This window comes from Scyliorhinus torazame, chromosome 4 (genome assembly GCF_047496885.1).
Source record: "Scyliorhinus torazame isolate Kashiwa2021f chromosome 4, sScyTor2.1, whole genome shotgun sequence".
Lineage (NCBI taxonomy): Eukaryota > Metazoa > Chordata > Chondrichthyes > Carcharhiniformes > Scyliorhinidae > Scyliorhinus > Scyliorhinus torazame.
Window position 1 is genome coordinate 335,257,584 of NC_092710.1, and position 26,987 is coordinate 335,284,570.

A 26,987-nucleotide genomic window follows, 5' to 3' on the forward strand; every position below is an offset into this window, starting at 1 on the left:
AATCGCCGAGCAGAAACTTATAGCCAAGTTCCGCACACATGAGTGCGGCCTCAACCGGGACCTGGGATTCATGTCGCATTACATTCATCCCCCACCATCTGGCCTGCGAAATCCTACCAACTGTCCTGGCTTGATACAATTCACACCTCTTTAACCTGGGGTTACCCCATCTCTGGATCTGTAAAGATTCAATCACCTGCTAATGCTCGCATTCCTAGCATTGTCTGGCATCTTTGAATTTGTCTATGTGTGTGTTTCTGGAACAGACCTCTTCATTCACCTGAGGAAGGAGCAGCGCTCCGAAAGCTAGTGACATCGAAACAAACCTGTTGGACTTTAACCTGGTACCATCTTCACATAGGCCTCCTTCTTCCTCTTAACAAGAGATTCCACTTCTTTGGTAAACCACGGTTACCTCGCTCGACGCCTTCCTCCCTGCCTGACCGGTACGTACTTAGAGTTAATGTTTCAAGTCCGAATGACAGAGTATTGCAATCAGTTCTAGGCATCACACTTTAGGAAGAATGTGAAGCCATTAGAGGGGGTGAGAAAATATTCATGGGAATGATTCCAGGGTTGGAGATAGTTTGGAGAAGTTGGGACTCTTCTCCTTGAAGAAGGTAGAGAGGAGACTTGATAGAGGTATTCAAAAAGAGACATGCTGTTGAATCTTTATGTGTTGTATTCATCAGGACAAATGCAAGAATGCCAAATTTCAAAGGGAACAAGAATTTATACTGCCTGGGAAAAGGGATGCTGATTGGTTGGCATGTTGGCTCAGATTGGCTGAGATGTTGCCATGACAAATTCACTAGGGCGCCATTGTTCACTATGCTTTTGTTTGTTCAAAAATGGCTGTCTCGAGATGATTCTTTTTGCCTGCCGAGGATAGGTCCCCACATATGATCATATGTAGCTTCTAGCAAACCCGAGCATGAATTACATTAACTTAAAAAAAAAAAATTGGAATGTCCAATTTTTTTTTCCAATTAAGGGGCAATTTAGCGTGGCCATTCCACCTACCCTGCACATATTTTGGGCTGTGGGGGTGAGACCCCTGCAGACACAGGGAGAATGTGCAGACTCCACAGTGACCCGGGCCGGGATCAAACCCGGCTCCTCGAGACAGCAGTGCTAACCATTGTGCCACCATGCAGCCCAACAATTACATTAACAATTAATTTACCACTCAGACTCGCAATGTTGACTTATGCTTGCAACAAGAAGTATTCAAAGTCATGTCGAGTCTGGTGAGAGTAGATATGGAGAAACCGTTCCCATTGACAGAAGAATCAAGAACCACAACGCACAGATTTAAGATAATTGCCAAAATGAGGGAAAACGTTTTACACAGCCGGTTGTTAGAATCTGGAATGTACTACCTGAGAGTGTGATGGAGGCACGAACAATTGAGGCTTTCAATGGGGAGCTGGTTTATTATGGGGAAAAAAAATTTGCAAGGCAATGGGGGAAAGGCAGTAATGGGACCAGGTGAATTGCTCTTGCACAGAGCCAGCCCAGGCATGATGGGCTGAAATACCTCCTTCTGTGTTGTAACCAATCTACGATTCTATGAAATACTGATGGCCAGAACTTTCCATAGAAGTTGTGACAGAGCATAACTATTGGCAGTATTCAATGGCTCAGGACTACAACCACATTAAGTGGAAGAATATGATTCAAGGGACTAGATGGCCTTCTCCTGTTTTTATTTCCCAATAATGTCTCCCAAAGAATATCTCAAAGTAGGAGGAAATGATCTGATGGAAGTTAGCCAGGGAGATTAGGAAGAGTCACTAAAAACCTCATTGAAAATATGGCATTAGAGAAGGTTTTGAAATGTGAAGAGAAAGGTTGTACAATGAAAGGTTCTAGGGAGAAAACCTTTTCCAGAGAAAAGGCGAAAGCTAAGAGGGTATTTTTTAATTAATGGGTGGAACAAAAGGAAGAAGAAATGTAAAAAGACTGCAGACAATGTGTGTGGAGGGAATAGAGGAGATTGAAAGTATAGGGTGAGGCAGGGTCATGGAGGAATTTGAAGACAAGGAAGAAGAGTGTACATTTAATGTATGGTGTATAAGGAACTTGTGTAGGTTAGTGAGACCATGACATTAATGAGTATTTCGGGGAAAACTGCATTCAGACCTGCAAACAGAATGCTTAAAAGGTCACTTTGCAGGGTGGGAGCAATATGGAAGGTTTAGCTTCGTTGTCATATATCTCTCCACTCCTGTAAAAAAAACACAAAATGCTGGAAATTCTCAGCAGTCAGGCTGAGAGAGAAACAGTTAACATAATGGTTGATGAACTTTCCTCAAAACCGTTTTTGTACCTGAGTAATGGATTCCCACTTGCTCCCCAATGACACTACGTGCTGTGCACTTGTCATACAGATGAAGAAGCCTTAGTTTCAATCTCTGGTATTTGCTGAATTGGGTATCTTGGCTGGGCAGCAGCGAGCTGTCAAGAAGCAGAAAATTGCTCAATATTTTCTGCTCTTTATCACCAACTTGAGACTGCCACTGAGCAGTATGGGCACTTAGCCAGCAAAGCTCATTATTATGGCTCAGAAAATAAATGGCAAATGCATTTTTAAAATTTTAATTCCGTTATTACAGTTGTTGCTTTCATGCTGCTAACCTCCGAGCCCAAAGCAATAACTGCAGTTCATTCACTCTACTTGCTCTCATTTTTTTGTCCCTTATCAAGCTGCAGATACTTGGTCCTTATTGAAACATTTTCCACACTTGCACTATTTTCCTGGCTGGGGTCAAACACAAAGTCATTGCATGTTATAGCCTAGGAGGGCCTTGCTCTGAGAAATAGGTAAGTAGCAGGAACAAAGTGCCCTGCTTTTGCCTGCCATTCTTCAGGTCTCGGGCTGCTACTTCTTTGATTATTGAGCAAGTGCAAAGAGACGTAATAACCTCAAGCTTCTTTATATCTTTAGGACCCAATGGGGAAAAGTTTGCAGAAATTAATCATAAATTATTACAGAATGAAGGGAATAATGTTAAACCGTGGGTATAAATGATCCAATCCTGAAACACTGCACATGTAGCAACTGTTGACAGGGGAAATAAAATGCTGCAGCATGTAAGTAGATCCTTAAGTGGGCACTTAAAGCATTGGTGAGACCTTATGTGGAACATTCTGAAAGTGTGACAGGCTACTGGCACAAAAATAGAAACACTGAAAAATGTCAACAAAAATGGTTCCAGGTTTCATATCTATAAGGAGAGATCAATGATAGGAGCAGCACGGTGGTGCAGTGGTTAGCATTGCTGCCTCATGGCACCATGGATCCGGGTTCGATCCCTGTCCCCGTCACTGTCTTTGTGGAATTTGCACATTCTCCTCGTGTCTGCGTGGGTCTCACCCCCATAACTCAAAAGATGCGGGAAAAAAATAATATTTCAAAGTTCCTGGATGCGGGAGAGGTTCCAGTGAACTAGAAAAATGCTAATATAACACCCATATTCAAAAAGGGAGGGAGGCAGAAAGTAGGAAACTATAGACTAGTCAGTTTAACATGTCGTTGGGAAATTGTTACAATCCATTATTAAGGATGTAATAATAGGATATTTAGAAAGTCAAAACACAATCCATCAGAGTCAGCATGGTTTTATGAAGGGTAAATCATGTTTGACTACTTTTCTAGAGATTTTCGAAGATGTAACAAGCAAAATGGATCATGGATATCCTGTAGATGTAGTATATCTGGACTTCCAGGAGGTATTTGAGAAGGTGTCGCACAAAAGGCAAGATCACATGGGATTAGGGGTAATTTATTTAGCTTGGATAGAAGACTGGCTAATGGACAGAAAACAGAGTCGGGATTAATGGGTCTTTTTCTGTTTGGTAGGATGTAATTAGTGGGGTGTCACAGGGTTCGGTCTTTGGGCCCCAATGTTTACAATATATATTAATGACGTTGATGTAGGGGTAGAAGGTTCTATAGCCAAATTTGCAGGTGACACTAAAATGGGTGGGATAGTAAATTGCAATGAAGAAATAAGAAATTTACAAATGGATATAGAAAGGTTAGGTGAGTGGGCCAAAATTTGACAGGAGTTTAATGTGGATAAGTGTGAGGTTATCCAGTTTGGTCGGAAAAATGAAAAGGCAACTTATTATCTATTTGGAGAGAAACTTCACTTTTGTGAATTACAGAAAACTAGTATGCAGGTAACAAGGAAGGAAAATGGAATTTTGGCCTTGTAGAGTATAAAAGTAGGGAAATATTGCTGCGCCTGAACAAGGCATTGGTGAGATCGAACTTGGAATACAGTTGTGTACAGTTTTGGTTCCCATTTTTGAAGATGGTTGTAGCTGCTTTAAAGGCAATTCAGAGGAGGTTCACTAGATTGATTGCAGAGATGAAGGGTTTGTCTCATGAAGGGGGATTGAGCGGTTTAGGCCTATCTCAAGTTTAGAAGAATGAGAGGGAAATCACACAATTTTAATTTGGCCTAACCAATGTTTTATGCCATTCCAGCATAACCGCCCTGCTCTTAAACCCTATGCCTCAGCTAATAAAGGCAAGTATACCATATGCCTTCTTAACCACTTGATTCTCCCTGTGTCTGCGTGGGTCTCACCCCCACAACCCAAAAAGGATATGCGGAGTAGGTCAATTGGCCACACTAAATTGTTCCTTAATTGGAAAAAAAAGAATTGGATACTCTAAATTTATGGGGAAAAAACTAATCGCAATGTACTGGTGTGATAACATCCAAATTCTTCTTCATTTTTAAAAGCAAGTGCTATGTTTTCAGATATGCGCTGCAGACTAATCCTCCCAAGTGCTCAACTAGTTTGGGTTAGGATTTCTAGCAACCCTAGATAAAAATAGGCAATGTGTAAATCACATCTGTAAAGGCAAGGCCATGTTGAGAAAGATGGGATAACAGGTGCAAAGCCCCATTGCTTATAAGTAGCTGAAAGCATTTGGAATGGGTTATAAAATTTGCAATCCAAGCTAAGTGTCTGGTTTCAACTTTTTAATTTAACTAGTACCATGTTTACTCTTTGTGGTTTTACGTTTATCACAAATGGCATACTAACTCAGGGGAACTGTACTGCAATGGGAGGCAATACATAGCTTGCAACTACCAAGGTAGCATCGGCCTTGTCACAGTTTCACTGCCTCACATTTGTTTTATTCAGTATAAATATTATGGAATTAAAATGAGAAGAAGAAACATAGAATAATTCTATCCTAAAATGAGTAGTCCGGTGGGGATCACATCAGGTTCAGTTCTGCAACACCATTTAAACATAGAATCCCTATTGTGCAGGAGGCTATTTGGCCCACCCAATCTGCACCAACCTTCCAAAAGAGCACTTTACCTAGGCCCCTGCCCCGTAACCTAATCTATCTTTCTAATTGAAAGTAACCAGGCTGTAGGTCAAAATGTATCTGTTCTTTGTTGTTAAAGGTAAATTAAGTGATATCGTGGTCACTGTGCTGAATGTTCTTCATTTTCAACAGCAGAAATTATACCTAAATAATGCGACATATACGCATTACTCTATGATCATAGATACTAGAATTGGTGAATTTACACAACGTACATCTTCACTTCACATGTCAAATTTAAAGTTCTCACTGAAGCAAATGAAAGAAGCAATTGGCTCGTCACCAATAACCATATCAGGCAATGGCTGAAGGCACTGGATACTGCAAAGGCCACGAGCCCTGACAGTGTTTCAGTAATAGTCATGAAGACTTGTGCTACAGAACTTGCCATATCCCTAGCCAAGATGTTCCAGTACAGGTACAATTCTGGCATCTACCTTACAATATGGAAAATTAGCTGGTCTTGCTGCTGTAGAATGGCTATTTTTCTTGTCCACACCCAACATCACTGCATTTGGTAATTTATTGCATGATTTATATGTGCAAGAGGTTTCTGTGTGCCTAAATGGTTCCTATGGTTTGTATGCCTGCAGATTTGAGCTTATGATTTAACACCACCCAAAACCTTAAAGGAGCTCCCCCTCTTATCACAACGGTCTTAAATACTTCACTGTTTCAGAAGCTGGCTGAAAACAGTTCCCTTACGTAGAATGTACAACAAAGAAACAGGCTGTTAGGCAAAATGATGTATACGTTTTGCGGAGGTTGTCAGAGGTTGGTAATTCTGAGAATCGCTCACTTCCTCACTCCACCATCTACAACTCACATCAGGAGTGTGACAGAATAATCCACACTTGCCTGGATGAGTGCAGCTCCAACAAAGCTTTAAGAGTTCCACCCAGGAAAAACTAGCGTGGTTCAGTGACACAACATTTACCACTTTAAACATTCACTCCCTTCATCACCGACACACGGAGGCGGTAGTGTGCACCATCTGCAAGATGTGCTGCACGGTAGCATAGTGGTTAGCACAGTTGCTTCACAGCTCCAGGGTCCCATGTTTGATTCCCGGCCTGGGTCACTGTCTGTGCGGAACCTGCACATTCTCTCCATGTCTGCGTGGGTTTCCTTCGGGTGCTCCGGTTTCCTCCCGCAGTCCAAAAATGTGCGGGTTAGGTGCATTGACTATGCTAATTGCCCTCAGAGTCCAAAAAGGTAAAGTGGGCTTACGGGGATAGGGAGGCGTGGGCTTGAGTAGGGTGCTCTTTCCAAGGGCCTGTGCAGACTCGATGGGCCGAATGGCCTCCTTCTGCACTGTAAATTCTATGATTCCGATATTTGTGAGGTTACTGGTTAAGCCAGGAATGTTGGCTAAGGCACTGGAGCAACTTGCTGCATTTCTTGAAATTTTATATGCGATTTTTCATATTAGTCTGTCAAGTACACAGGATCTCTGGTTTATATGACATCTGAAGATTGGCACCTCTGACAATGTAACACTCACCATGGGGTGCCATGGTGGCACACTATTGCCTCACAGATTCAAGGACTCAGTTTAAATTCCGGCATTGGGTGACTGGGTGTGGAGTTTGCACGTTCTCCCTGTATCTGCGTGGGTTTCCTCCGGGTGCTCTGGTAGGTAGTGCTAGGTGTGACTTCAAACAGTGGAGAGTTTCCCTCTGATTCCCATGGACTATATTGCTAAGTCAAATGCTAACTTGATGTCACTTCACCTCTTTGAGTTCAGCTCTTAGTCCATATCTGATCAAATCTGTAATGAGGTCAGGAGCTGAGTGGCCCTGGCGGAAGTCAAACTGAGCGTCAGAACAAACAACAAAGAAAAGTACAGTACAGGAACAGGCCCTTCGGCCCTTCAAGCCCGTGCCGACCATGCCGCCCGACTAAACTAAAATCTTCTACACTTCCGGGGTCTGTATCCCTCTATTCCCATCCTATTCATGTATTTGTCAAGATGCCCCTTAAATGTCACTATCGTCCCTGCTTCCACCACCTCCTCCTGCAGCGAGTTCCAGGCACCCGCTACCCTCTGTGTAAAAAAACCTGCCTCGTACATCTCCTCTAAATCTTGCCCCTCGCACCTTAAATCTATGCCCCCTAGTAATTGACCCCTCTACCCTGGGGAAAAGCCTCTGACTATCCACTCTGTCTATGCCCCTCATAATTTTGTAGACCTCTATCAGGTCGCCCCTCAACCTCCTTCGTTCCAGTGAGATCAAACCAAGTTTATTCAACCGCTCCTCATAGCTAATGCCCTCCATACCAGGCAACATCCTGGTAAATCTCTTTTGCACCCTCTCTAAAACCTCCACATCCTTCTGGTAGTGTGGCGACCAGAATTGAACACTATACTCCAAGTGTGGCCGAACTAAGGTTCTATACAGCTGCAACATGACTTGCCAATTCTTATACTCAATGCCCCGGCCAATGAAGGCAAGCATGCCGTATGCCTTCTTGACTACCTTCTCCACCTGTGTTGCCCCTTTCAGTGACCTGTGGACACGTACACCTAGATCTCTCTGACTGTACATACTCTTGAGGGTTCTACCATTCACTGTATATTCCCTACCTGCATTAGACTTTCCAAAATGCATTACCTCACATTTGTCCGGATTAAACTCCATCTGCCATCTCTCCGCCCAAGTCTCCAAACGATCAGTGAGCCAGTTATTTCTGAGTAAGTGCTGCTTGATAGCATTGTCAATAACCCCTGCCATTACTGATTGATAGACTCATGGGAGTGTTATTGGCCAGGTTGGATCTGGATTTGTCCTGCTTTTTAGGTGCAAGCCATACCTGGGCAATTTTGCTCGTTGCCAGGTAGATGCCAATGTTGTAGCTGTGTTGGAACAACTTGGCTAGGGTCGCGGCAAGTTCTGGAGCACAAGTCTTCAGTATTATTGCTACAATAGCTATTCACTGCCCATAGTCTCTGCAGCATCCAGTGCCCTCTGCCCTTTCTTTATATTAAATGGGGTGTATTGAATTGGCTGAAGACTGGCATCTATGACATGGAAGATCTCAGGAGGAGATTAAGATGGATCATCCACTTGGCGCTTTGGGATGAAGATGATTGCAATACTTCAGCCTTGTCTTCTGCACTGATGTGCCAGGCTCCACCATCATTGAGGACGGGGATAATTGTGGAACTTCGTCCTCTAGTTAACTGCTCAATTGTCCACCGCTATTCATAACTAGCCGTGGCAGGACTGCAGAGCTTACGTTTGATCCGTTGGTTGTGAGATCGCCTGGCTGTCTGGCATGCAAGTAGTCTTGCGTTGTAGCTTCACTGGGTTGACACCTATTTGCAGGTATGTCTGGTGCTGCCTCTGGCATGCATGCCTTCACTTTTCATCGAACCAGGTTGATTGACTGGCTCAACTGTACTGGTAGAGTGGGGGAATTTTCCGGTGCCTAAGTCAATGGCGGGTAGTCCACCCTGTTTCTTTCCTTTTTTTAAGACTTCATAGCGGTTTCATACAAGAGAGGTTGGCTAGCCCATTTCAGGGGGTAGCTAAGAGTCAACAGCATTGCTCTGGGAGTCACATGTAGACCAGATCAGTTAAGGGTGGCAGATTTCCTTTCCTAAAGGGCATTAATGAACAGGATGGGGTTTTATGACAATGGTTTAATGGTCACTATAACTGAGGCTAGTTCTTAATTCCAGAATAATAAATTGAATTTATGCCTCATGGCGCCGAGGACCTGGGTTCCAGTCCCGGGTCACTGTCCGTGTGGAGTTTGCACATTCTCCCAGTGTCTGCGTGGGCCTCACACCCACCAAAGATGTGCAGAGTTTGTGGATTGGCAGCGCTAAATTGCCTCTTAATTGGGGAAGAAAAAATTGGGAATTTTAAATTTATCAATGAATTAATTTTGAATTCTACCAGCTGCCGTGATGGGATTTGAACACATGTTCCCAGAGCATCAGCTTGGGTTTCTGGATCACCAGTCCAGTGACATTACCACTACGCTACCGTTTCCCCCACTCAACAAGTGTGCCTCACTCAGTGTCACCATATCAGATTAAGTGATATTTCACCTCTTTGTTGGATCTTGTTCAGTCATTTTTCCTTTTTGCAAGCCCCTGACGTTATCCTGTGCCTCCCGACCCATGCTAAAATGTGCTTGACTTTTCAATTCCCACTGATGGAGTTCGCCCCCCACAACCCAAAACTGTGCAGGGTAGGTGGATTGGCCACACTAAATTGCCCCTGAATTGGAAAAAATGAATTAGGCACTCTAAATTAAATTTAAAAATTACTTTTCAGGAGTTCAAAATGACCCATTACCACCTTCTCAGGCTAACTAGGGATGAGCAATAAATGAATAAGTGATAAAATTCACAATGAAGGATTACCAGCCAGGGCGTATCATTTCTTGTAAAGTTCGACTGTCGCCATGCATAAATCAGATTGCAGTACCCATCCCAGCAGTGGAGAACCTATAGACAACTTTCCTGCAACTGTCATGATTTCTGGTAAATTTGTGTGTGTGTAAAATACACCAGCCCTATTGGTGAAGCATGGTCATTTTTAAAGTCACCTTTTAGATAGGGAAGCAGTATAATTTATTTTTTCCCAGTACAGATTTCAGTGAAATACTTCAAATTCAAATGTCATCCTCTGGACAAAATTCAAAAATTCAGACTGTATCCAAGTCTAATGGTTTTTCACCTTCTATTGCCAAGCAAAGCGGAAAATGTGACTTTCAGGCACATCTTTGACCTGCTTCCTGCAGGCCTGATCCTAATCATTTCAATCAGCAACAACTTCCATTTGCTTCCCCCACGTGGGATATAACTTTATTACAATGTGCCAATCACAAACAAACAAAGAACAAAGAACAAAGAAATGTACAGCACAGGAACAGGCCCTTCGGCCCTCCAAGCCCGTGCCGACCATACTGCCCGACTAAACTACAATCTTCTACACTTCCTGGGTCCGTATCCTTCTATTCCCATCCTATTCATATATTTGTCAAGATGCCCCTTAAATGTCCCTATCGTCCCTGCCTCCACTACCTCCTCCGGTAGTGAGTTCCAGGCACCCACTACCCTCTGCGTAAAAAACTTGCCTCGTACATCTACTCTAAACTTTGCCCCTCTCACCTTAAACCTATGCCCCCTAGTAATTGACCCCTCTACCCTGGGGAAAAGCCTCTGACTATCCACTCTGTCTATGCCCCTCATAATTTTGTATACCTCTATCAGGTCGCCCCTCAACCTCCTTCGTTCCAGTGAGAACAAACCGAGTTTATTCAGTCGCTCCTCATAGCTTATGCCCTCCATACCAGGCAACATTCTGGTAAATCTCTTCTGCACCCTCTCTAAAGCCTCCACATCCTTCTGGTAGTGTGGCGACCAGAATTGAACACTATACTCCAAGTGTGGCCTAACTAAGGTTCTATACAGCTGCAACATGACTTGCCAATTCTTATACTCAATGCCCCGGCCAATGAAGGCAAGCATGCCGTATGCCTTCTTGACTACCTTCTCCACCTGTGTAGCCCCTTTCAGTGATCTGTGGACCTGTACTCCTAGATCTCTTTGACTTTCAATACTCTTGAGGGTTCTACCATTCACTGTATATTCCCTACCTGCATTAGCCCTTCCAAAATGCATTACCTCACATTTGTCCAGGTTAAACTCCATCTGCCATCTCTCCGTCCAAGTCTCCAGACAATCTAAATCCTGCTGTATCCTCAGTCCTCATCGCTATCCGCAATTCCACCAACCTTTGTGTCGTCTGCAAACTTACTAATCAGACCAGTTACATTTTCCTCCAAATCATTTATAGATACTACAAAGAGCAAAGGTCCCAGCACTGATCCCTGTGGAACACCACTGGTCACAGCCCTCCAATTAGAAAAGCATCCCTCCATTGCTACCCTCTGCCTTCTATGGCCAAGCCAGTTCTGTATCCACCTTGCCAGTTCACCCCTGATCCCGTGTGACTTCACCTTTTGTACTAGTCTACCATGAGGGACCTTGTCAAAGGCCTTACTGAAGTCCATATAGACAACATCTACTGCCCTACCTGCATCAATCATCTTAGTGACCTCCTCGAAAAACTCTATCAAGTTAGTGAGACACGACCTCCCCTTCACAAAACCGTGCTGCCTCTCACTAATACGTCCATTTGCTTCCAAATGGGAGTAGATCCTGTCTCGAAGAATTCTCTCCAGTAATTTCCCTACCACTGAAGTAAGGCTCACCGGCCTGTAGTTCCCGGGATTATCCCTGCCACCCTTCTTAAACAGAGGAACAACATTGGCTATTCTCCAGTCCTCCGGGACATCCCCTGAAGACAGCGAGGATCCAAAGATTTCTGTCAAGGCCTCAGCAATTTCCTCTCCAGCCTCCTTCAGTATTCTGGGGTAGATCCCATCCGGCCCTGGGGACTTATCTACCTTAATATTTTTTAAGACACCCAACACCTCGTCTTTTTGGATCACAATGTGACCCAGGCTATCTACACCCCCTTCTCCAGACTCAACATCTACCAATTCCTTCTCTTTGGTGAATACTGATGCAAAGTATTCATTTAGTACCTCGCCCATTTCCTCTGGCTCCACACATAGATTCCCTTGCCTATCCTTCAGTGGGCCAACCCTTTCCCTGGCTACCCTCTTGCTTTTTATGTAAGTGTAAAAAGCCTTGGGATTTTCCTTAACCCTATTTGCCAATGACTTTTCATGACCCCTTCTAGCCCTCCTGACTCCTTGCTTAAGTTCCTTCCTACTTTCCTTATATGCCACACAGGCTTCGTCTGTTCCCAGCCTTTTAGCCCTGACAAATGCCTCCTTTTTCTTTTTGACGAGGCCTACAATATCACTCGTCATCCAAGGTTCCCGAAAATTGCCGTATTTATCTTTCTTCCTCACAGGAACATGCCTGTCCTGTATTCCTTTCAACTGACACTTGAAAGCCTCCCACATGTCAGATGTTGATTTGCCCTCAAACATCCGCCCCCAATCTATGTTCTTCAGTTCCCGCCTAATATTGTTATAATTAGCCTTCCCCCAATTTAGCACATTCATCCTCGGACCACTCTTATCCTTGTCCACCAGTACTTTAAAACTTACTGAATTGTGGTCACTGTTACCGAAATGCTCCCCTACTGAAACATCTACCACCTGGCCGGGCTCATTCCCCAATACCAGGTCCAGTACCGCCCCTTCCCTAGTTGGACTGTTTACATATTGTTTTAAGAAGCCCTCCTGGATGCTCCTTACAAACTCTGCCCCGTCTAAGCCCCTGGCACTAAGTGAGTCCCAGTCAATATTGGGGAAGTTGAAGTCTCCCATCACCACAACCCTGTTGTTTTTACTCTTTTCCAAAATCTGTCTACCTATCTGCTCCTCTATCTCCCGCTGGCTGTTGGGAGGCCTGTAGTATACCCCCAACATTGTGACTGCACCCTTCTTATTCCTGATCTCTACCCATATACCCTCACTGCCCTCTGAGGTGTCCTCTCGCTGTATAGCTGTGATACTCTCCTGAACAAGTAGCGCAACTCCGCCTCCCCTTTTACATCCCCCTCTATCCCGCCTGAAACATCTAAATCCTGGAACGTTTAGCTGCCAATCCTGCCCTTCCCTCAACCAGGTCTCTGTAATGGCAACAACATCATAGTTCCAAGTAGTAATCCAAGCTCTAAGTTCATCTGCCTTACCCGTAATGCTCCTTGCATTAAAACATATGCACTTCAGGCCACCAGACCCGCTGTGTTCAGCAACTTCTCCCCGTCTGCGCTGCCTCAGAGCCACACTGTCCCTATTCCCTAGTTCTCCCTCAATGCTCTCACCTTCTGACTTATTGCTCCCGTGCCCACCCCCCTGCCATACTAGTTTAAACCCTCCCGTGTGACACTAGCAAACCTCGCGGCCAGGATATTTATGCCTCTCCGGTTTAGATGCAACCCGTCCATCTTATACAGGTCACACCTGCCCCGGAAGAGCTCCCAGTGGTCCAGATAACAGAAACCCTCCCTCCTACACCAGCTGCAACATGACTTGCCAATTCTTATACTCAATGCCCCGGCCAATGAAGGCAAGCATGCCGTATGCCTTCTTGACTACCTTCTCCACCTGTGTTGCCCCTTTCAATGACCTGTGGACCTGTACTCCTAGATCTCTTTGACTTTCAATACTCTTGAGGGTTCTACCATTCACTGTATATTCCCTACCTGCATTAGACCTTCCAAAATGCATTACCTCACATTTGTCCGGATTAAACTCCATCTGCCATCTCTCCGCCCAAGTCTCCAGACAATCTAAATCCTGCTGTATCCTCCGACAGTCCTCATCGCTATCCGCAATTCCACCAACCTTGGTGTCGTCTGCAAACTTACTAATCAGACCAGTTACATTTTCCTCCAAATCATTTATATATACTACAAAGAGTAAAGGTCCCAGCACTGATCCCTGTGGAACACCACTGGTCACAGCCCTCCAATTAGAAAAGCATCCCTCCATTGCTACTCTCTGCCTTCTATGGCCTAGCCAGTTCTGTATCCACCTTGCCAGCTCACCCCTGATCCCGTGTGACTTCACCTTTTGTACTAGTCTACTATGAGGGACCTTGTCAAAGGCCTTAGTGAAGTCCATATAGACAACATCTACCTCCCTACCTGCATCAATCATCTTAGTGACCTCCTCGAAAAACTCGATCAAGTTAGTGAGACACGACCTCCCCTTCACAAAACCGTGCTGCCTCTCAATCATACGTCCATTTGCTTCCAAATGGGAGTAGATCCTGTCTCGAAGAATTCTCTCCAGTAATTTCCCTACCACTGAAGTAAGGCTCACCGGCCTGTAGTTCCCGGGATTATCCTTGCTACCCTTCTTAAACAGAGGAACAACATTGGCTATTCTCCAGTCCTCCAGATAATGGAAACCCTCCCTCCTACACCAGCTGTTTAGCCACGTGTTTAGCTGCTCTATCTTCCTATTTCTAGCCTCACTGGCACGTGGCACAGGGAGTAATCCCGAGATTACAACCCTCGAGGTCCTGTCTTTTAACTTTCTGCCTAGCTCCCTGAACTCCTTCTGCAGGACCTCATGCCCCTTCCTGCCTATGTCATTAGTACCAATATGTACAACGACCTCTGCCTGTTTGCCCTCCCCCTTCAGGATGCCCTCTACCCGTTCGGAGACATCCTGGACCCTGGCACCAGGGAGGCAACATACCATCCTGGAGTCTCTTTCACGTCCACAGAAGCGCCTATCTGTGCCCCTGACTATAGAGTCCCCTATTACTATTACTCTTCTGCGCTTTGACCCTCCCTTTTGAACATCAGAGCCAGCCGTGGTGCCACTGCTCTGGCTGCTGCTGTTTTCCCCTGATAGGCTATCCCCCCCGACAGTATCCAAAGGGGTATATCTGTTCGAGAGGGGGACAACCACAGGGGATTCCTGCACTGACTGCCTGCCCTTCCTGGTGGTCACCCATTTCTCTGCCTGCACCTTGGGTGTGACCACATTTACATAACTGCGATCTATGACGCTTTCCGCCACCTGCATGCTCCTAAGTGCATCCAATTGCTGCTCCAACCGAACCATGCGGTCTGTGAGGAGCTCCAATTGGGTGCACTTTCTGCAGATGAAGCCATCCGGGACGCTGGAAGCCTCCCGGACCTGCCACATCTCACAGTCAGAGCACAGCACCCCTCTAACTGTCATTGCGTCAATTAATTAAAATTAAAATTTGTCTTTTTTTAAAAAAATATTTTTTTTTTAATTTCAAAGTTACTGTCAACTATCTGTTTCCTAGCACTAGATTTCTAATAGAAATGCGATAGCTAACTATAGTACTCTCCGATCTCTGGCTTAGATATCCCTCTAAATTATAATTAAGTTATTATGTTTAATTAGTTACCAAATACTAGCCACTCTGGCCACAGCTTTTCTGTGATGTCACTTCAGTTTCCCCCCGACACACACAATTTGAAAAAAGGTATAAAAGTAAAAATAAGTAAAAAGCACTTACTTACCTTCTTACCTTCTGAGTGTCTTAGATGTTCTCAGGTTCTCTCGCTGACAGAGACTGCTCCTCCACCTCCGAACCTTGACCTGCACAATGCTAATCATATAATAATAATATAATATGGCACTTACCTTACACCAATGGGTCTTATTATTAGGTTAGAGGAGGGGGGCGGGTGGGAGACACTACACGTGTAGTGTCTCGGGTTTCCTCTCCACCAGAATTTATTGGTTGGGGGGGGGGGGGCCTTCCCAGAGGTCCGCGGGTCGAACTTCCGGTTCCCGCCTTATATAAAAACAAATAAAACAGAAAAGAAGAACAGACACGGGACCAGGTAAGGGTTTTTAAATTCACTACTCACCTCCCAGAATTTTTCATTTGAAATGAAAATGAATGAAATGAAAATCTCTTGTCACAAGTAGGCTTCAAATGAAGTGACAGTGAAAAGCCCCTAGTCGCCACATTCCGGCGCCTGTTCGGGGAGGCTGTTTTTAAAAGCCTGGGTTAGGGTGTGTATGTATCTGCTGCAGGGGCAGCATGATGGCGCCAGTGATTAGCACTGCTGCCTCACGGCTCCGAGGACCCGGGTTCGATCCCAGTCCCGGGTCACTGTCCATGTGGAGTTTGTACATTCTCCCCGTTCCTGTGTGAGTCTCAACCAAAGATGTGCAGGGTAGGTGGATTAGGCTTGCTAAATTTCTCCTTAATTGGGAAAAAAAACTGGTTAATCTAAATTTATTTGTAAAAAGTATCTGCTGCAGTAATATTTTTTTTTAAATCCTGGTTTGAAAGACAGCCAGAAGGTGCAATTAAGATATTATAAAAATGAGATCACCATTCTTTCCAGGCATGCTTCTGTTTACAAGGAGAGGCCTAATGGGATTTTGTTATGATTTCTGGCAAGTAGATATTTAGGGACATTGGCGTGATCTAATGGGACAAAAAACAGTCCCATTTAGGGCGTGTTTATCAGCATGTTTCTCAGTGTCTGCGGTACTGAGAAAAACCCCGTTATTTAATGGCGCTTTGCCATTTATTTTGGCCGTGGTGGGGAATGCCCCGTCGAGGTCGTACTTAAATCATTTCCAGCACTAATGAGCTCAGCTCACTAGTGCAGGAAGTGTATTAGCAGATCGGGGTACCAAATTTAAAATGCTGCCCCAATATTTTGACCCTCCCTCAACCATCCCCTGCACCCAACCTAACTCGTACGGGATCCTCAAGCGCCACACCCCACGTCTTATGGGCAAGGCACTCTGAGCTCGGCACCTAGCACGGGCAACGTGGCACCCAGGCACATGGGCACTGCCAGGCTGGCCAAGGTGACTGGGTGCCAGGGGGGGGGAGCCAGGGTACCACCCTGCTCAGAGCCCAACCACCTTGCATCTCTAACGGCCTGGAACCTCCCCCGCCCCCCCCCCCCCCCTCCCCCCTCCCCAGGTGCCGTTACACCTGGTCCATGTTTGTGGAAGCCAGTGGTAAATGACACTCCGGCAAGGTCTCCAAGTTTCCGCGTAGCATGAGAATCCAGCACAGACATCTTTTTTCAAAAAATAAATTTAGAGTTGCCAATTATTTTTCTTTTCCAATTAAGGGGCAATTTAGCGTGGCCAATCCACCTAACCGTACATCTTTGGGTTGTGGGGTTTCCTTTTATTATTAAGCATTGTCTAACTGGTAATTGTAAGCTATATTTATGTGATGTTACGATAGTTTAATACTGTGTTCATAATAAAGTTTGTTTTAATATACCATATGCCTATTTTTTGCATGGAATCACTTCTGGAGCAAAGTAACATTTCCTCACAGTATCCCAGAAAATGTTAGGGTCTGGTCTGGGATTGTAATATAATTTTAAAGTGAACTGGATATAAAGGTGAAGAATTACAGGGCCATCGGAAAAGGTTAGGGGAATGTGACTAATTGGATTGCATGGGCACCTTTGTACTGTATCATTCTTTGATTCTTTAGGATGGCACCAATACAACACAGGGTGGTTGGGGACATATTTTGAATGTGACTTTCATAGAATCATAGAATTTACAGTGCCACTTGGCCCATCGAGTCTGCACTGGCTCTTGAAAAGAGCACCCCACTTAAGCCCACACCGTAACCCAATAACCCCACCTAACCTAAGGGCAATTTAGCCTAACCTGCACACCTTTGGACTGTGGTAGGAAACCGGAGCACCCGGAGGAAACCCGCGCAGACACGGGGAGAACGTACAGACTCCTCACAGACAGTGACCCAAGCCGGGAATCGAACCTGGGACTGTGGAGCTGTCAAGCAATTGTGCTACCGTGCCTCCCTGACTTTCTTCAGGATCCAAAGGTTAGCAGTGAATACGCATGCCATTTTAAATAAAGGAAACACTTGCACTAGCAGAGATTACAAATTACCTTGGCACATAACCATGAGCCACTCTGGGCCTCAAGTTCCTGGCTTCAGACAGCATCACCTTGGCATGGATGGCACAGTCTGGGATGGCACTTTGAGAGGCAACAGCAAGGGAATTGCCAGAGCGGCAACGGTAGAAGTACAATTGTTGTCATCCTGAGAGTTTGTGCTTCACAGAACCCCTCAAACACATGATAATGATAGCAATGGTGATCTTCATTAAAACCAGGCCTCGATGGAGATATTTTGTACATAGATACGCCTGCATCTGATTAGATAAACATCATACTTAAAGGACCGGAGAAAAGAATAGATAACATGGGTCAGAGCACACAGCTCCAATGTGGAACTGATTCCAGCACTTACATGATGCTCTGATTATATTATACAGAAAGGCTGTAGAGGCAGTGGAGAGAGTGCAGAGAAGATTTGCAATGATGAAGCCAGAAATCCTAGGTATACTTATCAGGAAATGAGGTCTCTTTTCTCTTGAATTGACGCTATGGGGTGGGCCAATAGAGGATTTTCAAATGATGAAGAAGGGATTGATAGAGTGGATAGAGAGAGAGAGAGAGAATGTTTTCTCTTGTGGGGAAGAGCATAACTAGAGGCCATCAATAAAAAATAAGTCACCAAGAAATCCAATAGAGAATTCAAAAGAAGTTTCTTTATAGTGAGAATGTGGAACCACAGGGAGTGGTTGAAGCCGATAGTATAGGTGTGGAAGGGGGAGCTAGACAAGCATATGAGGGAGAGGGAACAGAGGCTTACAATGTTAAGATTCAGATGTTGAAAGATGGGAGGAGGCTAAAGTGGAGCATAAACGCTGCGATGGATTGGTTTAGCTCAGTTGGCTGAACAGCTGGCTTGTGATGGTGAGCGAGGCCAGCAGCGCGGGTTCAATTCCCGTACTGGTTGAGGTTATTCATGAAGGCTCCACCTTCTCAACATTGCCCATTCGCCCGAGGTGTGGTGATCCTCAGGTTAAATCACCATAGTCAGCTCTGCCCCTCAAAGGGGAAAGCAGCCTCTGGACATCTGGGGCTTTGGAAACTTTACTTAAATGGTCACAAAAATCCATAAGAAGGTGAAACTTCTACATTTCTTCCCACAACAATGCCTTTGAGTACCATCAAACTGGAGAGGCCAACATACTGGATAGCAACACGACACGAGCCTGTTCCCAAGGAGAGGAATTCAAAGCTGCTGTTAGAAAGACAGCAAACATTTTGTAAAGGGAGCTCTGGCAGTACATGTTTATGTTTAAATGACCTACCCAGCACCATGCAGAGAATTCGATCCCTCTATTCCGCTACAGTGTAGGGCTTTTTTTTTCTATAGCAGAGGTGAGAACGCAGACATCAGAAGAATTTAAAAAGTTTGTGTCCCAATATTAATAAAGTTTAATTGTTTTATCGCAGTAGCATCACTGCCCAGACACATCCTATGCAGCTTCGACAGTCCATCACCCTGAATGTATACACATCTCAGCTCAAACCAGACTAGGTCAGTTCCATCTGTCATCGACGATTCAAAGCAGTCTGTGATTTAGCTGCCTTGGTGTTATGCTAATCTAAATATTGCCCAACAACTCCGCTGCATTTCAAACAACCTTGGCTTTCAACTCTCTTCTCAAGGATCCACGAGAATTCCTCACTGGTGGGGCATGTAATGCATACCTCATGTGGGTGCAGCTCACTGGTAAAGCAATGTCCAGATGGTCATTACAGCAGCTGTTGCTGTTACTTTCTATCAATGTTATGGAAAGCTGGCTGTCAAGGAACTTCCAATGTGAAACTTAACTCTGCTGGCAAGCAAAAGTGCCTTTCCTACTTTAGTCCTAAACACAACCACTGACCTCAATAACCAACAGATTGCTGAACAGGCTCCCCAACTTAAAGTTATCCCTATAAAACTACAACTTACTGCCATAATATGGTGGTCAGGAAGTTAACCATTTTTTAAAAAAAGAGACATAAAACATTTGCTCGCTGAACTTCCCTGCCTGAAGCTTGAGTGTATGTCCTGTGCAATAGGAAAAAGGCTGCACACTGGTCACTCTCTCTTGTTAATGCAAACATTGACCAAAGCTGATCCTGGCAAAATCTGCACGTTGTCAGGGTTCAGAATATGGAGCTAAAGATGAGGATATTAAGAGAGAGAAGAGGAAGTCAGGCAGATCTTTGTGGAAGTCCTGTGGTATAAGTTTGTAAGGGGGACAATAAAGTCAACTGCTCAGATGGGGTCAAAAGGTAAGTGCTTTCAGAGAGATAGTATTGAGGGGTATAGTGAAAAGAGTAGGCAAGATCTGGTTTCCAAAAATAATGGATGAACTTGTCACAAACATGTCCTGTCTGTATTCCTGAAAGATCTGCCATTTCCTTCCTTTATCTAGCTCAAACATTTGAATAAATTGTATTTACAAACAAGGGACATATATTCAAAGAATTCAGAGGCCCCAGCACCAATATGTTCTGAAAGAGATTGGTATTTGGTCTCCCCCTGCCCCAGCACCATAAAAAAACATACTTGGCTGCCTTATTGCTATGATCATGCCATCGTCTCTTCCTGCTGAACATCCTTGTGAGACACTAAGCCTTTAATGTATCGATTGTGTTAACAACCTTCAATCTCTGCACATATTAAAATAGAGAATATAGCAACATGCTAAACATATTGATCGAACGGAATATTTTTCAATTTAAACTTTTACCTTGACAAAGATTTAGTCAGTTACAGCATAAAAGTAAAATAGTTCAGAACCCTACTATTATTCTTTTCATCTCATCATTCTATGGAAAGTCAATTCTCAATCTTCACAATCACACTCTGTGCTGCAAACCAATGTTAACAGGCACCAAACCCGCTAAGCATTCGCCTCAGTTTTCTCCTCCAAATCTTTATGAAGTTTCTGCCCAAATGTATGAGGAGATTTGCTGGTGGTGATGGTAATAGAAGTCAAAAGGTTGGTTAAATATTGTTTTTAAATTATTTTCTGGGATGTGGGTGTCGCTGGCTGGGGCAACATTTATTGTCCATCCCTAACTGCCCTTGAACTGTGTGGCTTGCTGGGCCATTTCAGAGGGCAGTTAAGAGTCAACCATATTGCTGTGGGTCTGGAGTCACATGTGGGCCAGACCAGGAAAGGACAGCAGATTTCCTTCCCTGAAGGGCATTAGTGAACCAGATGGGCTTTTAGGACAATCAATGATAGCTTCATGGTACTGAGACTAGCTTTCAATTCCAAATATATTCATTGAATTTAAATTCAACCAGCTGCCGTGGTGGTATTTGAAGCCATGACCCCAGACCATTAGTCTGGATCTCTGGGTTACTAGCCCAGTGACATTACCACTATGCCACATCTCACCAATGTACATTGCAGATTATTATTTGAAAAATTATTATTTTATGAAAGGATGTTTTATAATAAGTGTTCTGTGGCTCATTGCTGTAATTTTGGAATTGGCATGATTAGAAATAGACCCAATAGCTTACGCATTAGTTTAAAGTAATCCAAACAACACCAAACTAATTTTAAAATTGTGTACAATTGTGTACATTATCACTGCTCTATACATTTTTAGAGAAAACAAACATGTAAGACAAGTTCCCAAATGATAGTTAACGAAATGATCAATGGAATTATCAAACTATTGTTTCAGATCATCTTACCTGTGCACATAGTGTAACTGATGAACAGAATCAATGGCCAAAACCATTTCAGCCAGGTAGAACTTTGCCATGTCTTCTGGTAACCGGTCCTCAAATTTGCTGAGTAGAGTTAAAAGGTCTCCTCCAACATAGTAGTCCATCACAAGATACTGAGAACAAAGAGAGATGCAAAAGAACAATAGTGAACAATTGTTCCATTATTATATTTCATTCAATTCCTATCTCAGGCGGCACTTACAATACATCTGTAGCATCTTCTGCTCCAATGCTAAAGTCCTGGAATAAAGCTGTTTGGGTCGCATTTAACTCTGGGAATAGAACTGAAATTCCATAGTGGACAAAATCGCACACTGCTGCACTTTAGAATCAGTTCAAGCTCCAGGTTGGTAAGAGCAGTGTGTAAAAATTGATGGGTAGCAGCAGATTACCAGACAGGTAATAGGCTAGGAAGCAGCTGTGGAATGGATACAAGGACATGTGTCATGATATGCAGACACGCAACCAATGGGTCATCAGAACAGGACACAACCAATGGGTAATCAGGACACCCAGAGGTGGCACAAGGGGGCACTACACGACCACTATAAAAAAGGACAAGGCACACAGGCTCTGCCTCTTCCGCCGGCAGAAACCCAGAGAGCAAGACAGGGTTGATTCGCCTGGATGAGTGCACTCAAGAAGCTTGACACCATCCAGGATAATTGATTTACACCCCATCCATCACCTTCAACATTCACTACCTCCATCACCAACGCAGTGACAGAAATGTGTACCATCTCAAGATGCACCTTCTTCAACACCAGCACCTTACAAACCCTCGACCTCTACAGCTGAGGATACGGGCAATAGATGCATGAGAACACCAGCACCTGCCTGCAAGTTTCCCTCCAAGTCACTCACCATCCTGACTTGGAACAGGATCACCGTTCATTCAATGTTGGGTCAAAGTCCTGGAACTCCCTTCCCAACAGTACAGGGTGTCACTAAACACTTACACCACATGAATTGCAGCGGTTCAAGAAGGTTGGTCACTGTCATGATATTCAGGTAAACATCATGGCGCAAACATATATACATACTGATGGACAGATCAACGGACCAATCAATACACACACAACACCACAGCCAATCACAGGCAAGAGCATACACACTATAAAACGGGGAACACGACACTTCCCATCCATTCCAGCAGGAGACAGCTCAGGTCACAGAGCTCACAACAAGCCACTCAGACATCCACCATGTGCTGAGTGCAACTCCAAGATAGTGTTAGGGATAGGTCCACAGGTTCAAGGGTTATGATCGAACCACAGTAACCAGTTTACCATTGTAAATATTGTTAGTGATAAAACGGAGTTGTACCATCCGCAACCGTGTTGGTTCGTCTGTGTAGCAGAGCACCCAACACAACATAGTACCAGGTTTGGAACCCGGTAACTGTGAGACCTACATACGAATCCTCAGGAATCTGCCATCCTGCGCCATGGACACCGTCAGCACGCCGCAGCCACTACAAATCGCTGGAAACCTTGGCGTCAATTGGAAGCTGTTCAAACAGCGCTTCCAGCTCTTCCTGGAAGCCACCGAAAGGGAGAGGGCTTCGGACACCAGGAAACTCGCCCTCCTCCTCTCCACGGCAGGGCAACACGCCATCCGTGTCTACAACTCCCTGGTGTTCGCGGAAGGTGAGGACAAGACCAAGTACAAGACGGTCCTTCTCAAACTCGACCAACACTTCAGCGTCGAGATAAACAAGAGTTTCGAGAGGTATCTCTTCCAGCAGTCGTGCCCAGACGATATCCAGATCAGTGACACAGACAACCGGGACGCCTTCCGTGTTGCGGTCATTGATAGGAACCGGATGTCTCCAGGCAGGACCCACCAGCTGATGCCAGTGAACAGTGTCAATCCCAGTGATGAATGGTGTGCTACCCTAACGGTCAACCGATCACCGATAACACTCAGTCTGGACACTGGCGCCTCCGCCAACCTCATAGCATGGTCAGCCATCTACGCCATGAAGGTCAGACCACCAATTCGGCCATCCCATTGCAAGATGGTCGACTACAATGGAAACGTTATCCCGGCCATGGGATCCTGCCAGCTCCAGGTGACACACAACACATACACGGCCACACTGTCATTCGAAATAGTCGGATCATCAAAGGACTCCCTGCTAGGCGCACAGGCATGCAAGGCTCTCCACCTCGTGCAACGAGTCCACTCTCTGTCTCCAGAAGGCACATCAGACTTCCGGATGCAGAATTTAGGGCACAACTTCAATCGCTCCTCGCCCACAACCAGGAGGCATTCGAGGGCATGGGCACACTGCCCTATACCTACAGAATACGACTCAAACCGGACGCCACCCCAGTCATTCACGCACCTCGCAGGGTGCCAGCGCCACTCAAAGACCGCCTTAAGCAGCAGCTGCAGGATCTCCAGGACCAAGGGGTGCTATCCCGGGTCACGGAGCCCACGCCATGGGTCAGCTCCATGGTGTGTGTTAAGAAGCCCTCTGGCGAGCTCCGGATCTGCATTGATCCAAAAGACCTCAACAACAACATAATGAGGGAACACTACCCCATACCCAAACGGGAAGAGATCACGAGCGAAATGGCCGGGCTAAAATCTTTACAAAGCTGGATGCCTCGAAGGGTTTTTGGCAGATCCAACTGGACCAGTCCAGCAGGAAGATGTGCACCTTCAACACTCCTTTCAGCAGGTTCTGCTATAACAGAATGCCATTTGGCATCATCTCGGCATCCGAGGTCTTTCACAGGATCATGGAACAGATGATGGAGGGCATCGGAAGGGTGCGCATCTACGTTGACGGCGTCATCATCTGGTCCACCACACCACAGGAGCACATCAATCGTCTCCAGCGCGTCTTTGCGCGGATACGGGAAAACGGCCTTCGCCTCAACTGAGCCAAGTGTTCTTTCGGCCAAACCGAGCTGAAGTTTCTGGGGGACCACATATCCCGGTCAGGGGTCCGTCCAGATGCAGATAAGGTGAGCGCCATTACAGCCATGCTGCAGCCGGCAGACAAGGAAGCAGAGCTACGCTTCCTAGGCATGGTCAACTTCCTGGGGACGTTCATTCCCAACCTTGCCTCCCACACGACGGTTCTTCGCCACCTCATCAAGAAGTCGACGGAGTTCCAGTGGCTGCCCGCACACTGGAAGGAATGGAAGGAGCTCAAAATTAAGCTCACCACAGCCCCGGTACTGGCGTTTTTCGACACATCTCGTGACACTAAAATGTCGACTGATGCCAGCCAGTCCGGCATTGGGGCGGTACTCGTATAGCAGGATGACACTGCGTCATGGGCCCCGGTCGCCTATGCCTCGTGGGCCATGACCCCAACAGAACAGCGCTACGCGCAGATCGAAAAGGAGTGCCTGGATTTGCTAACCGGAATAGACAAGTTCCATGACTACGTGTATGGTCTCCCCCAGTTTACCGTTGAGACTGACCATCACCCCATGGTCAGCATCATACATAAGGACCTGAACGAAATGACCCCTCGCCTCCAGCGCATCCTACTCAAACTCAGGAGGTACGACTTCCAACTGGTTTACATTGCGGATGCCCTATCTAGAGCAGTGAGCACACCGCCCGACTCGGAGGGGTTCGTCTGTCAGGTCGAAGCGCAGGTGGCCTTCACATCGGCAAATCTGCCAGCCGACGACTCCAGTCTGGCCCGTATTTGCCGGGAGACTGCGGCTGACCCCCTTCTACAACGTGTGATGCGCCACATGACGGGAGGGTGGCTCAAAGGACAATGCCCGCAGTTCTACAATGTCCGGGACGACTTGGCCGTCATTGATGGTGTCCTCCTAAAGCTGGACCGGATTGTGATTCCGCACAGCATGCACAAGCTGGTCCTCGACCAACTACACGAAGGCCATCTGGGGGTCGAGAAGTGCAGACGGAGGGCCCGAGAGGCGGTATACTGACCGGGCATCAGCGATGACATTGCCAATATGGTGCTCAACTGCCAAAGGTTTCAACCGGCGCAACCTCCTGAGACGCTTCAGCCCCATGAGCTGGTGACGTCCTCCTGGGCGGAGGTGGGTGTAGACCTTTTTCACGCGCTCGGCAGGGACTATGTAATCGTCATTGATTACTTTTCAAACTATCCAGAGGTCCTACGCCTGCACGATTTGACATCGTCCGCTGTCATAAGGGCCTGCAAAGACACCTTCGCTCGCCACGTCATTCCGATTACTGTCATGTCGGACAATGGGCCCTGTTTTGCCAGCCAGGAATGGTCATCCTTTGCTGCTTCGTATGGCTTCACACACGTGACGTCCAGCCCTCTGCATCCCCAGTCCAATGGAAAGGCGGAGAAGGGCGTTCACATTGTCAAGCGGCTCCTCTGCAAGGCTGATGCTGCCGGATCGGATTTCTGCCTAGCCCTGCTAGCCTATCGCTTGGCCCCACTAGCCACTGGCCTCTCACCAGCCCAGCTGTTGATGGGTCGCGCCCTCAGGACCACTGTGCCATCCTTTCTGGTCCCCACAACCAACCATGCTCCGGTACTGCACAGGATGCAACAGCAGCGCGTTCGCCAGAAGATGGCATATGACACACGGGCAACTGATCTTCCCGCCCTGGCGCCTGGAGACGACGTCCGCATCCACCTACCAGAAGGTAGCTGGTCAGCACCAGCCGAAGATCTCCGACGCGTGGCTCCCCATTCGTTCCTGGTTCGCATGCCTGATGGCTCCATTCGCAGGCGCAATCGCCGGGCTCTTCGCCTGCTTCCACGCTCGCTACGGGAACTTACACCGGCACCACGTCCTCCTGTTGTTCCTGATGTCGACTTCATGGAGCTTCCTGCCACCATGCCCATTCCGTCGTCGCACGTTGCCAGGCCCATTCCTCAGCCGGTGGATCCTGACCCACCCTTGAGGCGGTCAACCCGAATTCGTCGCCCACCTACTAGACTGGACTTATGAGCCTGTTTGAACATTGAACTCACTGATGCATCATACCACTGTGTTAATATGTTTCTATTTTTCCTTGCCGTTACAGGAGTTCCTTTTGACGTTCAACATTTCCCCGTCTTTTGTTTATGGTACAACCTTGTTGCTATGTCGCACCTGACATCGCCCCTTGTATATAGTTTAGCCTCATGTACATGCTGTAGATATTGCACATACGCACATTCAGCTGCACTCAGTACACATCTCTATTTATAACCACATAGGCACATGTTCTTGTAAAAAAGGTAGGATGTCATGATATTCAGGTCAACATCATGGTGCAGACATACATACATAATGATGGACAGATCAACGGACCAATCAATACACACACAACACCACAGCCAATCACAGGCAAGAGCATACACACTATAAAACAGGGAACACGACACTTCCCGTCCATTCCAGCAGGAGATAGCTCAGGGCACAGAGCTCACAACAAGCCACTTAGACATCCACCATGTGCTGAGTGCAACTCCAAGATAGTGTTAGGGATAGGTCCACAGATTCAAGGGTTATGATCGACCCACAGTAACCAGTTTACCATTGTAAA

General features: G+C 45.9%; 1 protein-coding gene across 9 annotated transcripts in view; it reads right to left on the reverse strand.

Moving 5' to 3' along the window:
- The window catches only part of LOC140411160 (serine/threonine-protein kinase MRCK alpha-like), a 900,765-nt gene that overhangs the window by 488,385 nt on the left and 385,393 nt on the right, over window positions 1-26,987 (reverse strand). For all 9 annotated transcript variants that reach the window (XM_072500231.1, XM_072500235.1, XM_072500230.1 and 6 more), the window contains exon 5: window positions 21,441-21,589. In XM_072500231.1, the coding sequence (XP_072356332.1) occupies window positions 21,441-21,589 (149 nt within the window). The remainder of the gene's footprint in view (window positions 1-21,440; window positions 21,590-26,987) is intronic.